Source organism: Sceloporus undulatus, chromosome 7 (assembly GCF_019175285.1).
Source record: "Sceloporus undulatus isolate JIND9_A2432 ecotype Alabama chromosome 7, SceUnd_v1.1, whole genome shotgun sequence".
Lineage (NCBI taxonomy): Eukaryota > Metazoa > Chordata > Lepidosauria > Squamata > Phrynosomatidae > Sceloporus > Sceloporus undulatus.
Window position 1 is genome coordinate 24,802,807 of NC_056528.1, and position 14,759 is coordinate 24,817,565.

The following is a 14,759-nucleotide window of genomic DNA, read 5'->3' on the forward strand; positions in this document are numbered from 1 at the left end:
TATCCATCAGGTTGGTTGAAATCACTGCCCCACAAAGCTTTCAGTTCACATCTAAGGAATGACTCATTACTCATACTGGCCATATTGAGAAGCATGAGCACGTACCCAGATGACACACAAAGACACAGACGCACTTTTGGGAGTAATTTAGCCTTCACACATTCGGAGGCAAGGGTGAGTCCCACAGGACAAGTTCACAGGTGAGGACCTATTCCTGGGAGACTCAACCAAGGGCAACGGTACCTCAATTTTTGATCAGAGCCTGGGCAACAAAGAACGCACACTGAATCCATAACTGAGTCAATCGCACACGGATATCAACAGACGGGCAATTTCTTGGTATGAACGTGAGGGGTCTGGCTTGGCAAATTGGCACTGGTTAATTGTGCCACTTGGCAACGAGTTGCAGAAACAATGACACTGATAAATGCTACACAACAAGAGACAAATTCATCATTGTCATCTGTGAAATTCCCACAATGCTGTAGCACAACCTGGCAGGTTTTCCAGTTAGGAGAGGATCAATGTCACATCTAAAAGCCTATGGACAAAACCTATGAATATTCCCTAGGTTGGACTGCCTCTTTCGGATCGCTGCCATACCCATCCCAAAAGCGGCAGGAAAACACATCTTAACAGCACATCTGACAACTCAGATGTGACACAGGAATGGGGAGGAGGGGATGTTCTTGAGGCATGAAATGAGTAAGAATAAAAACTCTTTAAGAGGCGCATTCAGGGGCCTAAGTATCATGTGTGTGGAATGTCATAGATGGCCCAAAGGAAGCCCAACTATCCAAGGGGAAAAGGGCAACACACTATGGAGAGGAAAAGGTCTGAAACCAGAACAATGGTGAGTCTCATGTTACTCTCCATCCATGTTGAGAACGCTCTTATTTCGTTACACTCCAAAGCAACCATGTTAATTTGTAACCCAGGAGCACACAAGCCAAAAAGGGCCATTTTGCACAGGGAGGGATACCACACACCTAGACGCATGGATGCTTTTTAAAACTGCTCCATTTGGGAGTTCGGCCTTTACGCTTTACAGCCCAGGGAATTTATTCATGGTTTGAAACAACAAGAACAACAACAATCACTGCCCACCAAACAATCAACAACTCACAGCATTTGCCTTGTTAATGACAACGAGGGTGTGGGGGGGGGGCAGGGGGGGGGAACAGTGGAAGAGTAAAATGCATTGTTAAGTTGCACTATATTAGCAGCAGCAGAAATGTACTGAGAATCAGTCCAGGGTCTTCAGATATTTCTCCTACCCACAACAATTGAGTCTGCATGTCTAAGAGTCAGTCACCTCTTGGCAAATAGGAGGCAGCCTCCTCACAAGAAATGGTCCCCCTGCTTCGGAGCACCCATGAAATCCCACCCAACAGCAAGGCAGCAAAACCTTTGGGGCTAAGCAGTAGGTAGGCTCTTGGAAACTAGCTGGGTGGAGAGGTTTCACCTTTACTCCATGCTGCCATCCCCTCAGTGTTCAGGATTGTCGTCAAACGCTGCTTTTATCATGCAAAGAATCTACCCTCAACAGCAGGGAGAAAACAGATTTACTTTCAAAAGTACAACTTTTCCCTGCCAGAGCACACACAGAAAGGGAGTCAAAGCCTTAGCTAACACCTAGACCAGACTTAGCATCTTAGGCCTCCATCTCTCCCTGTTCAGCCTCCAACCTGACAGTCAGCAGTGGGGGAGAGGTTCTCTTTGGTGGAAAAAGACTCCTATCGGGAAAGCGGCTTACACACAACCCCAACCGCCGCCACCACCACTAGAACAGCCAGACGTAAAAGCAGCTACATTCAGTGCAATGAAAGGACCACCAGGCCAGACCACTGGAACCAGCGGAAGAGGCGAGAAGCTGCCCAGGCTAACCTGAAGGCAGGCTGGGCAGCGTCGGCCACACACAGCAAATGCGATCTCGGACTGTTCGTCCAGCCTGAAGTCCTCTGGCTAACAGCCCTCCCATGGGGCAGGGCAGAACGCAAGCCAGCGATGTTCAGCTTGGGAGGGCACATGAAGGAGGCGGGAGGAGAAGCTGCAGCGGGGTGGCCTGTCCGTCCACCTGATGGCAAGTTCCCAGTGGTGCCCCCCACTTATGTGTAGAAGATTATCTCAGGGATCTGCCCATCCTCCACAGAGGTGCCGTTGTTGTTGCCAGCTGCGTAACAGAAAGTAAAACAGGTCTTGGTCCCAGTTGTCGGCGACTCGTGGATGACTTTGCGTAGGCCTTTGGTTCCATAGTGAGAATCGGGGCCCTGTGGCAAAGAGAGCAAGACAGCTGAAGTGACAAAAGAGGTGCCATAAAGCTTTTACAGAGCTGTGATTCTAGGATCACTGACAAACTTGAGGGTAGAGGTTGCTAGGAGCCTCCCAATCAGCCTCATGTTCTGTGGCAAACAAACAACAACAGATCACCCATCCAGCTCAGGAGGCTACTTACCTGGGACTACAACACTGATCGCCCAAGGTGGCACAAAATGGCCAGGAGGCTACTAGAAAAGGATCTCAACCACATGGACTTGATCCCCTTCCCCACTGCCATTCCCCTTCTCCCCTTTTGTGCCATGTCTTTGTAGACTGTAAGCTTGAGGGCAAGGAACTATCCAATTAACAATTTGTAAGCAGCTCTGAGAGCATTTCAAAAGACTGGGGTATAAATACAATAAATAAATACATCATCAGCATCCGCATCTTTTCCCCCATGGCTCCATCACCTCCCTCCTCCCTTCCTCCATCCCGGTTTACAACACCTTCAAAGTCGCACAAGCAGTGTAGCTGACGGTTGGCAGGATCTCCACAGGTTCCTTAAACATCACCCGGAACGTGTTGGAAGAGCCGTCGCAGCTAAAGCCTGTGTCATTCTGGCCCAGGATTGTGTTGCTGTCTGTGTGAATGATCTGAAGACGGAAGGAAGGAGAGGCTGAGATTGCACCCAACACCTCACCCAACAATATAAATACAGATGGAGCTCTTCTACATGGGTTTATTCTGTTTATTTCATTGAAATGTGTACCCTCCCCTTCTGCCTGCTCATCCCAGACTGGGACCTAGGAAGAAACATGTACGGTTCAAGCCATGGTTGATGGAATCCATGTATATGGCTGGCTTTCCATATCCATCCATGGCTTTAAAATATTCAAAATAATAAATTTCCAAAAGCAAACCTTAATTTTGTCATTTTGTATAAGGGACACCATTTTACTACACTGCTGTATATAATGGGACTTGAACAACCAACCCCATATCTTGGTATCCACAGGGGGTTCTGGAATGAAACTCCTACAGATACGAAGGACCCTCTGTAATAGTTTCCTGTTTATCAGAAATGGCCCAGTTCCCTCGCCACCGCCCTTTTGAAAATGAGGATGCAAGATTTAGCAAAAGCCATTCTGTATCGGGTGTTCAGTATCATATTCTACCCTTCACCCTCACCCATCGACAGGAAGGAAGTCCTCTACCTGTATATTTACTTGATAATCCGTTGGGCCATGGATGGATCCGTACAGCCCAAATCCAACAATGAATATCCTCTTGTTGACTGAGAACCTGCAGAGTTTGAGAAAAGGGGACAAAATTAAATACACAGAACAGACAGTTCCTAAAAGCAAGTAAGAAAAAACAGAAGGGCTGAATGTGCTGGATGGGTAAGCAAGAAGTTCTGCCAGCTACAGAGCCTCCTCACTTCCCACTGTCCTTTCAGACAACACCAGCATTCTGAACAGCTGCAAAGCTTAATTCTGTAGATTGTTTTATTATTGTTGTTGTTGTAGACTGTTGTTGATTTGGAAAACTGTTGCTAGTCCAAGGCCGCAGGACAGAAGGGCACTCAATGGTTTCTATGTCCAAGTGGGGATTTGAACCTGGGACTGCACAGTCAGCTGAGCCAGTGGGGTATGAGTATTGGACTATGATTCTGGAGTCTAGAGTTTGAATCGCCGCAAGGCCATGGAAACCCACCGGGAGACTTTGGGCAAGCCACACTCCTTCAGCCCCAGAAGGAAGGCAAAGGTGAACCCTCTGGCCAAGAAAATCCCATGATAGGGTCGCCATGGGGCAGAGATGACTTGAAGGCACACAACAACGCAACAACGTCCCAGTCTCCCCCACACCCAGTCTGGTTCCTCTCAATATCATAGAATCAAAGAATCATAGAATTGGAAGAGACCAGAAGGGCCATTCAGTCCAACCCCCTGCCATGCAGGAAATCCAAATCAAAGCATCCCTGACAGATGGCCATCCAGCCTCTGCTTAAAGACCTCCAAGGAAGGAGATTCCACCATCCTCCATTGAGAGAGTTTGTTCCACTGTCAAACAGCCCTTACTATCAGGAAGTTCCTCCTAATGTTGAGGTGGAATCTCTTTTCCTGCACCTTGCATCCATTGCTCTGGGTCCTAGTCTCTGGAGCAGCAGAAAATAAGCTTGCTCCCTCCTCAATATGACATCCCTTCAAATATTTAAACAAGGCTATCATATCACCTCTTAACTTTCTCTTCTCCAGACTAAACATCCCCAGCTTCCTAAGTCGTTCCTCATAGGGCTTCATGGTTTCCAGAACCTTCACCATTTTAGTCGCCTTCCTTTGGACACGCTCCAGTTTCTCAACACTTTTTTGAATTGTAGTGCCCAGAACTGGACACAATATTCCAGGTGGGGCCTGACCAAAGCAGAATACAGTGGCACTATTGCTTCTCTTGATCTAGACATTATACTTTTATTGATGCAACCTAAAATTGCATTGGCCTTTTTAGCTGCCGCAATATGGAATGGACTACATCTCCCAGCATTCCCAAGCCAGCATGTCTCTAATCACGATGTCACATCGGGATGTCCAGGAATCTCTTAACTCCCAAACCCAGACAGGTGAACGCCAGAGCCTCTACTGACTCGGTTAGCAAAGAAGTGCTGGGAAGTTCACCTGATCCGGTCACTGGTCCCGCTGTAGCCCCAGCGGCTCTCCACCTGCTGGAAACGGTTAATGCTGCATTCTTTCCCCCTCAGGCAACAGCGGGGGCGGTCAATGAACTCCACCCGGGGCTTGGGGTTGACAGTAAAGTGGAGGAAGAGGCTGACGACTTCACGGTCTGTGAGGATCCCCGACTGAGCCGGACCTGGAGAAGGCAGAAAAAGACAAGAGCTCAGGAATCATAGCCAGCTCTTGTGGGTACATTAGGCTACTGCAGTGGTTCCTAGCCATTGGTCCTCCAGAAGTTTTGGACTTCAGCTCCCATAATTCCTGACTCTTGGCTAAGTTGGCTGGGGCTTCTGACGAAACAAATGGGAGGACCAAAGATTGGGGACCACTGGGCTAGCATAACAATGTTATACTACACCTAGGTTGCACAGTGACCATGAAGGAAAAAAGGTGTATTATGGGCTTCTTCAGGAAAAAAAGACAGCTGGGGTATCAAGTAACCTATTTCTCCAGTGCCAGCTTTTTCCTCTGGAGTGTGTTCTGCCTGGAGCAAAAAAGGCTCTGGGAAGGACAGCTTGACAAATCATGGGATCGGTAATTTTGCAAGCCAGCTTTTCAAAGTGCTTTTAGTTTTGCAGCCTCCCCTGGAAAGATCAAAGAAAAAGGCCAAATGGAACTGGAAGACTTTCACTTCCCAACAATAAACATGACAAATCCACGTTCCATCATGACTTCTGTGCTCACAGCCTTTTTACTGTTGCACACCTCCCTTGTTGTGATGCCAGGGAGAACCTCAACCTTTATTGTTAAATGCATGTGTGCATACACAATCCACCAGGGGATTTTACCTCAACTGGTTAGTTATGTGTGCCCTCTCAGATTTGAAAGCCTGTTTGGAATGGGGCGTTCCCATTTACCTGCAGCAAACTCCTCAATTGTCATCAAGGGGAAGCGGATGAGTGAGAGGGCTTTGCCAAGGGCCTTCCGCTTATTCTCAGGAACCACTTGCAACTGCTGCCTCTGGCATTCGGCCTCTGACCACCGGACCACAGCGTTGAAGAGGCGCACTTCGCGGATGCCCAGAGTGTCCCGTTCCAGGACAGCCACCAGAGTGTCTGCCAAGCAAAGACAGTCACGTTAGCAGACGCATCCCTCATTCACTGCTTTTTTTCAGAAGGCAAATGGGGAGTGAAGAGCGAGTGTCGCTTTCACGCCTCTTTACTCCTCACCCAGGGGGGAAAAAGGAATGTTTTAATACTAATACTACCGTATATATTCATGTACAAGTGGACCTCATGTATAAGTCGAGGGAAGGTCTCAGGGTAAAAATCATGGATGAGTTTAAAACTTAGGGGGCTGTAACTAAGGTTGCAAAGGGGAAAACACGACTTCCCTCCTTCTCCTCTGGACCTCCTCTGACCAGCCAACACTACTTCCCTGGTGCTGGATGACAAGTTTTAACATTGGATTGGGAAGGGACAGAAGTGGAGCTAAATGAGGGGGTTTCTTTGATGGGAAGAGAAGACTTTCACATCGGATGGAAACCTCTTTCTCTCTCTCTCTCTCTCTCTCTCTCTCACACACACACACACACACACACCTGCCTCAAGGCACAAAGAGTGGGGCATCAGGTGGTGCTTGTTTTAGGACCTTTCTAAGCAGTATTAGCAAACTGGCCTGTATCTAAGTTGACCCAGGATTTTAGGGTCAATTTTAGGGCATAAATTTCCTGACTTGTCGAGTATATATGGAAATAATAATGACAACGACTGCAAAAGCAAGGGAAGGACATGGTAAAATAATTGCCATACCACAAATTCTGCTACTGAAGTTAAACAAACCGAACAGCCCTGCATATCTTAGTCTGTATAACTTATCGTGATCATGAGGGAAAGAAAAGGAAGTATGCAGGAGTTTTTCAGATTTTGACTCACTGTAGATATACTTTGCAGCCATAATGACTTACGACTATTTTTCCCCCATGGAAATGTTCAAGGAGTTGTCTATGTTCCTGCACACTACATATATGCAGCTGCCAGTTCCAGAATCTCAAACAGCCAGAACCCAAGCAGGCTAAAGAAATATAAAGTCAAAGGGAAACTGCAGGCAGCACCACGACTCCTGCCAAATATATACAAGGAACATACCCAGATCAATATCTGTGAAGCCTTCGGCATTGATGGCGTCGGACGTGTTCTTATCTATGTTTTCCAGGCAAAGGCTTGCCAGCTGGGGCTCATCAAAAAGTCTTGCCTAAAACAGAGACATCAGCCAGCAAGGAAAATTAATTCTGCAATGGGTTCTACACTCCCACGATGTCCACTTTATGCAGAGTAGCACACAAAACACTCTAGTCTTTAGTAGACCTTTTGAGCACTGACAGACCTTAATACAGGCTGGGTCTCCCTCATCTGGAATTCCAAAATCCAAAACTGTCCACATTGGTGGCTGAGACACTGACACCTTTGCTTTCTAGTGGCTCAGTACACACACTTTGTTTCATGCACAAAATTACTAAAAATATTATGTAGAAAATTACCTTCTGACTGTGTATAAGGTGTATATGAAACATAAATGAATTTAATGTTTAGCTTTGGGTCTCATTTCCAAGAGCTCTCATTATGTATACGCAAGTATTCCAAATCCCCCAAAAATCCAAAATCCGAAACACTTCTGTTCCCAAACTTTTCGGATAAAGGAGACTCAACCTGTAACATGTTGCACTATCTATATACTTTTTTAAAAAAAATTGGAATGTTTGCAATTGCTTTTAATTCTATTGATAGTTTAATTATCTTAAGTTTTGCATGATGTGTTTATATTGTGTGCCTTCGTACATTTTAAGTTTTATAAGCCACTTCAAGTCCTAGGAGTGGGAAAAAGGTGGGATGTGTGTGGTGTAGTAGTTTGAGTGTTGGACTAGGACTCTGGAGATCAGGGTTCAATTCCCAGCTTGGCCATGAAACCCACGAGGTGAGAGCATGAGCAAGTCACACGCTCTCAGCCTCAGGCAATGCTAAGCCTCCTCTGAACAAATCTTGACAGGAAAACACAACAATAGGGTTGCCTTAGAGTCTCCATAAGTCGGAAACAACAACAACAATAAAATAGACAGGCAGACAAGCAATTAAGCTCTGCAATTAAGAACAAGGGCTTCCAAACATACTGGTACCTGTGTTAGAAGCATGAAAGCGTTATCTGCTCTCAGGTTTTTCTTCAGGAACTCCACGCAGTGTGCTTCCAGAGCAGGAACTGCATACTTCTTTGCTGTGTAAAGAGTCGTCATGACAGTCTCTGGCCCAATCTGAACTTCATCTGAATAGAGAAACCTGGAAACAAGAAATGGAGAAGGGGCCTTTTAACCTAAACACAACGCACGTTGAAATGAAATAAGTTAGCTGTGGTGTAACAAAGACCTTTCCATCCACATAAAAAGGAGGCAATTCTCTATTCTGCAACTGATTCAAGACCACCTGAAGCCCAAAGGCAGCCTAGCTAACCCTTCTAGCCCAATAAAACTATCACTATTTTATGGATTTTGAATATCATATTTTGTTATGTGGCTAAGACGCCTACCCCTGGATATGTTTACGAGTATATATGGCAATACAAGTAGAGCATACAAGCTCCCCTCCGCATCCCAAGCTCAAGACCCCAATTCTTGAAATTGTAACATTGGATATAGGGATTGGAGCCTGGAAGGAGAGTAAAAGAGCAACCGCAAGCACAATCCTTGCCTTCATCTTTTAAAGTTCTCCACAATGTATATTTAGAGCATGTTTAGAAGGCAACTCCACAATGTGATGTCAAAAGTAATTCATTACTGTGAAGCCTTCGACTTCACAGTAATTCATTTGCTCAAGAACCGGAGAGAGGCTGAAGGTGAAAGTTTGTTCTCTGTTGTCCTAGACCTAGAGGGTAGGACTAGGTCTAATGATTTTAAGTTACAGGGCAGATAGATTTTGGCTGAACTTTGGAAGGAATCTCTTGAAGTTAAGAGCAATTGGGCAATGGAGCCAATGACTTCTTAGAGAATTAGTGGGGTCTCGGGTTTTGGGACTTCTTCAAAAAGAGGTTAGACCTACTAAAGTTCTGCACTGAGCAGGAGATTTGGGAATTGGGGTCCCCTTTCCAACTCTAGGATTATATGATATTTGAAAGACTGGAAAATAAAGTTAAGGGTTTGCAGTCAGAATTATGGAACAGCACAGAGCTCTGAAAAGACAGGCTTGGAAAAACACAGCCATGAGTGGCAGAACCTTTTATATCTACATCTGTGTCGACTTGTGACTGCTCCACTCTTAAACCAACCCTCACTATGAGACACTGGCTGCAATTTCTTCAGGGAGATTCATTCTGCAGAAGTGAAGCTTACTTCAGCAAAGCTAAGAAAGCGGCCGGTTCCACGTCAGGGAGCTCTATCTCTGTGGACGTTGTCGCCATCCCACCGTTGAACATTGCATCGAATACCGCACTGCCCACCGCCAGCACAAACCTGACATTTTGAACAAGGAGAAGAAGAAGAAGAAAATATTCATTTTGGACTCCACTTACAATCCCATTTTTACGTGAAACGTTCTGAGCATTTAAACCTTCAAAGTCACCATTCTAAATAGTAGCCTTGTGAGCTTAAAGTGAGGGTGCCAAACTGAATCCCACAAATCCCAATCCCATTGTAGGAGAAAGGCAGGATATGAATCCTTGAAAATAATAATAACAGATCTTTCATTTGACCATTCACTAACCCTAGCTCTAAACAGGTATCAGCAATGACACGCAGGCCTGAATTTCATTCCCAAGTAGCACAGAGGCTCTATTTAGCAGCAACAAACAGATAGGATTTAATGGTTTACAGCAACCTGTTTGCCTGTGTACCTGACCCATGCTGAAATTAATCCACATTACCCAGATGTCCGTTTGACAGTTATCCCAAGTCCCAGGGCTGAGAACAGCCACCGCAGCCTTGTACATCAAAGAACACAAATGTTTTTTAAAACACATATAATACAGAGCAAGCAGGGCTGCAGCCCAAACAAGCCCAAAGAAGTCTAGCTGTGCCCCCCTCAAAAAACAGAAAGTGCAGTTTTTCTAAGCCCTGTCTAGAATGGCTAGACCTTATTTGTGGTTCCCAAGAGAGTCAGACAGCCACAACATCTTACGACCTCTGATTTGCTATGACTAGAGCACACTCTCTCAGCTCTGTCTCTAACCCTGAAGCCTTTACACTCTTTTACAGCATAGGAAAAAACTGAATAGCCACAACCATGGCAGGGTTGGAAACATCCCTCTGTGACTTCCAGGCCTCACTCCACTATCACATCGAGAAACCTGGCACTGACATCCACACTGGGGAAATGACCCAATCTGACACCGTTTTAAACTGTCTTGGCCCAATGCTATGGCACCCAAGGGTTTGTGGTGGCACCAGAGCTCTCTGACAGTGAAGACTGGACATCTCACAGAAGTACAAATCCCAGAATCCCATAGCATTGAGCCATGGCAGCTGTGTCAAACTGCAGTACAGATGCAGCTTAGATGACGCACGCTGGTTTTCGAACCCTGGCCTCCCAGAGGCCTAGGCCAGCACTCAAACCATGGCTCTCATTGGCCAGATGTACTCACAAGGGGGTTAACCTGGCCTTCCTCTGAGGCTGAGAGAGTGTGACCTGCCCAAGGTCACCCAGTGGGTCTCCATGGCCAAGGGGAGATTCAAACCTTGGTCTCCCAGAGTCCTACCTGTTGTGGTGTGCCTTCAAGTTGTTTCTGACTTAGGGCAACCCTAAGGTATCATGGGGTTTTCTTGGCAAGTTTCTTCAGAGGGAGGTTGCCATTACCATCCTCAAAGGCTGAGAGAGTGTGACTTGACCAAGATTCGTGGCCAAGGAGAGATTCAAACCTTGGTTTCCCAGAGTCCTAGGCCAATGCTGAAATCCCTACACCATTCTGGGTCTCTTTCACCCATAATATATACAACAGGTCCCCTTTCAGCCCTACAAACACACACACACACTTACTTTTCTCCACACAACCTGTACCCACACCATGCTACCTCCTTCATATTTGCTCCATCTCCCTGATACACAGACCATATACACAATTATTTCCCCACCACACACACACACACACACACACACACACACACACACCTATACATGCACACATTACTGACACATTTCCCTTGTCCAGATACCAGCACTTTTTCCCCCAGGTGATTGAGAGACTGACACCTTTGCTTTGGTGTATACACACTTTGCTTCATGTGCAAACATTGCTTAAAATATTGTGTATCAGGTTGTTTGTATAAGGTGTAAATGAGACATAATTTTGTGTTTAGAAATTGGGACTCGTCTCCAAGATATCTCATAACGTACATATGCGCAAATACACTTGTCCTTCCCTATTTGCTAGGGTTAGGGGCACAAGACCCCTGTGAATATGGAAAAGACACCTCTCTAGGAATCTCTAGGTCCTCCAGGGCAACTCTGTGGTCAACGTCCGACAGATACTGACCATAGAATTGCAATGGAGGAGCTTCAAAGGCCTAGTAGAGTGTCCTCTCTAGGAATCTCTAGGTCTTTCAGTGCAACTTTTAGTTAAAGCTGACCATAGAGTTGCACTGGAGGACCTAGATATTCCTAGAGAGAACATATTAATCAAATCCATGAATAATCAATTCTGCAAATATCAAAGCCACAAATATGGAGGGATGAATGAACATGTATTCTGAAATCCAAAGAAATCCAAAACCCTAAACACTTCTGGTCCCAAGTATTTGGGAGAAGGCAGACTCAACCTATACTAACTATCCTATATTAGCCATAAACCCCCCAACTGCTCCCCTGACAACCCACCTTACACCTGCCACCCTCCCTCCCTCACCTGCAGGATTTACACACACATTATGGTTACGTTTACCTTTACAACATAAACATTTATACATATGCACATGTATCAAATGCATTTTCCTCCTCTCACAACCAGCACCCACCCAGGTTTGTGTGTATATGTGTGCACCATGTGTCTGTGTAACACACACACACACACACACACACACACACATATGTATGTATATATGGGAAAAGGAGGTGATGCAGATTATGGGGCATAAGGATACACACATGTACACAACCAACCCCCCCATGTTTGTGTGCATATGTATGCACTGTATCTGTGTGTCTATATATACACTAACACAGAGAAATATATAATACACACACACACACACACACACACACACACGGAGGAAAGTGATGGAGATAGTTTGTATTATGAGGTGAGGCATATAGGGATGGATACACACACACACACACTTTCTGCCCCTCACAACCAACCTCTCATCATGCTTGTATGTATTCATATATATAGTGTGTATGTGTATCCATACAAACACACATATATATGGGGAAAGGAGGTGATGGAAATATACATGCACACGGACTTCCTAGTGTATATATATGCATATTCACACACACACACAATATATATATATACACACACACACAAGCACAGACCTCCCCTCATAACGTCACCCCCCCAGCTGTATTTCATCCCCTGGTGCATGTATGTGCATATGCAAACACAGGTATGTGTTTATGTATGGGTGTGAGGGGCACACACACACATATACATACACATGCCCACACACATACACCTCCCCTCATAACCTAATCCCCCAACCATGTTTCCTACCTGGTGTATCTATATACAAACACATGCACACACACACACACACACATATATGGGTGCGAGGGTCACAAACATGCACACACACACACATATATATATATATACACACACCTGCACAAATACACACCTCCCCTCACAACCTCATCCCGCAACTCTGTTTCCCCCTGGTGTATGTATGGGTGTGAGGGGCACAAACACATACATACCTCCCCTCAAAGCGTATCTGTTTATGGGCATGAGGGACACACGCACACGCATAACCACACACCTCTCCACAACTTCACCCCCTGGTATATGTATGCATGTGTGTATACGAACACACATAGGTATGTGTTTATGGGGGTGAGGGACACAACGACACACACACACACACAAACTATACATATATATATATAGCGAGAGAGAGAGAGAGAGACATACACACACACACACTTTCTATATATATATATATACACACACACATACTCACACTATATATATAGACACATAGACACTATACTATATATACACACACACAATATATAAACATATAGACGCATATAGACGCATACACACTATATAGAGACACACATACACACACTATTTATATAGACACAGACACTATACACACACACACACACACTATATATATATATATATATATATATATATATATATATATATACACACACACACACACACACACATACACAAGCACACACCTCCCACCCCTTCCCGCCCCCGAGCCCTGTGTCCTCCTCCTCCTTCCTGCCGTGTGTCGATGCATGTCCACAAACGCAACCCCCCCATGAGCCGTGTCGTGTCGGTGTGTGTCCCTCCTTGTGTGTTGTGTGTTGTGTTGTGTCTTTCTACCTGTGAGCGGGGACCGGGTGTCCCCCGGGGCGTCCCTTGTGTCCTCCGACGACGAAGTGGACGTCGCTGAGGACCTCGTTGTTGAAGAGGAAGGCGAAGCGCTCCTGCACCGTCGGCTTCGTCGCCTGCCAGTTGTACGAAGGCTCCCGCCCCAGCGCCAAGGCCGACGCCGACGGAGGAGCAGGAGGCACCGGGCCGGACGGAGAAGACGCCGGGGAAGGAGAAGAAGAAGGGACAAGGGCCGGGGGGGGCGTTGGTGGCGTCGGCCAAGGGCAGGAGAGGGTTGCCTCCGGCCCCGGCGGCGGCGGCGGCGTGGTGGTTGTGCGTAGGCCCCGCGAGGTTGGAGCAAGGCGGCGGAGGAGGCGGAGGCGGAGGGGAGGATAATAACGGGGCAGGAGGCGGAGGGGCCCCGCTGTTGGCCTGAGGCGGCGGAGGCGCCGAGGAGAAGTTGAGGCCCGCTCCCGCTCCTCCTCCGCCGCCGCCGCCGAAGGCCCCGGCCGCCATTTTGTGGCGAGGAGGAGCGACGCCGCTGAGGAGGAGGAGGAGGACGGGCCTGGCTCGGCCCAGCAGCAGGCGGCACCAGGAGGAGCAGCACCAGCGGCACCCGCCCGCCCCCGGGCCCATCAGGAGCGAGAAGAGAAGACTAGCCCGCCGCTCCCAGGCCGCTTCGGACGCCCTTGGCGCAAGGCGAGGGGACGCCGGGAAGGGGAGTTTCGCGAGGCGCCGAGGCCGGCCTCTCTCCAGGCGCTCTGGGGCCGCCATAAACTACCACTCCCATGGTGCCCCCCGCTGAGGCCAAGCAAGGCCTCGAAGTGGACCGATCGCTCCTTCGGGGTTTGGGGCCATGGAGCCTTCCTCAGAGTGCCAGTGCCCTCAATAAACTACAACTCCCATGATTCCCCCAGCGCTGTGGCGAAGCAAAGCGGACCAATTATTCACTGTGTTTGCGGCCATTGAGCCTTCTCTGTGAGAGAATCCCAGTGCCCGCAATAAACTACAACTCCCATGATTCCCTATCGCTGAGGCAAACGGCCACAACGTGCATCGTTTCTTCAGTTTTAGGCCATTGAGCCTTCCTCGGCCAGAGTGCCAAGGCTCACAAACTACAACTCCCATGAGTCAAAGCGAATAAGTTCTTCGGCGTTTTGCGCCATTGAGCCTTCTGTCAGTTCCAGTGCTCACAATAAACTACAGTTCCCATGATGCCCCGGCGCTGAGGAGGCAGCTGGGTTATTTCTTCAATTTGTTTTGGGCCATTGAGCCTTCCTCTGCTTGCCAATGCTCACAATAAAC

The 14,759-nt window shown here is 47.1% G+C and overlaps 1 protein-coding gene across 1 annotated transcript; it reads right to left on the bottom strand.

Annotated features, from left to right (window-relative positions):
* Positions 1-1,002: 1,002 nt before the first annotated feature.
* On the bottom strand, positions 1,003-14,014 carry BTBD2 (BTB domain containing 2). The gene is made up of 9 exons (XM_042479961.1): positions 13,467-14,014; positions 9,304-9,423; positions 8,101-8,257; positions 7,076-7,181; positions 5,846-6,043; positions 4,932-5,124; positions 3,474-3,561; positions 2,766-2,912; positions 1,003-2,270 (listed from the first exon to the last, which is right to left on the bottom strand). The coding sequence occupies exons 2-9, from the start codon at positions 9,384-9,386 to the stop codon at positions 2,109-2,111; spliced, it is 1,134 nt and encodes a 377-aa protein (XP_042335895.1). The 5' UTR covers positions 9,387-9,423; positions 13,467-14,014; the 3' UTR covers positions 1,003-2,108.
* Positions 14,015-14,759: the final 745 nt, after the last annotated feature.

Excerpts from the sequence above, each read along its gene's own strand:
- BTBD2 (XM_042479961.1), bottom strand. The coding sequence starts at position 9,386 with ATGTTCAACGGTGGGATGGCGACAACGTCCACAGAGATAGAGCTCCCT. Across the intron at positions 6,044-7,075 it reads CTTCACAGATATTGATCTGG|ACACTCTGGTGGCTGTCCTG; the intron begins GTATGTTCCTTG and ends TTTGCTTGGCAG. Across the intron at positions 5,125-5,845 it reads AATTGAGGAGTTTGCTGCAG|GTCCGGCTCAGTCGGGGATC; the intron begins GTAAATGGGAAC and ends TGCCTTCTCCAG.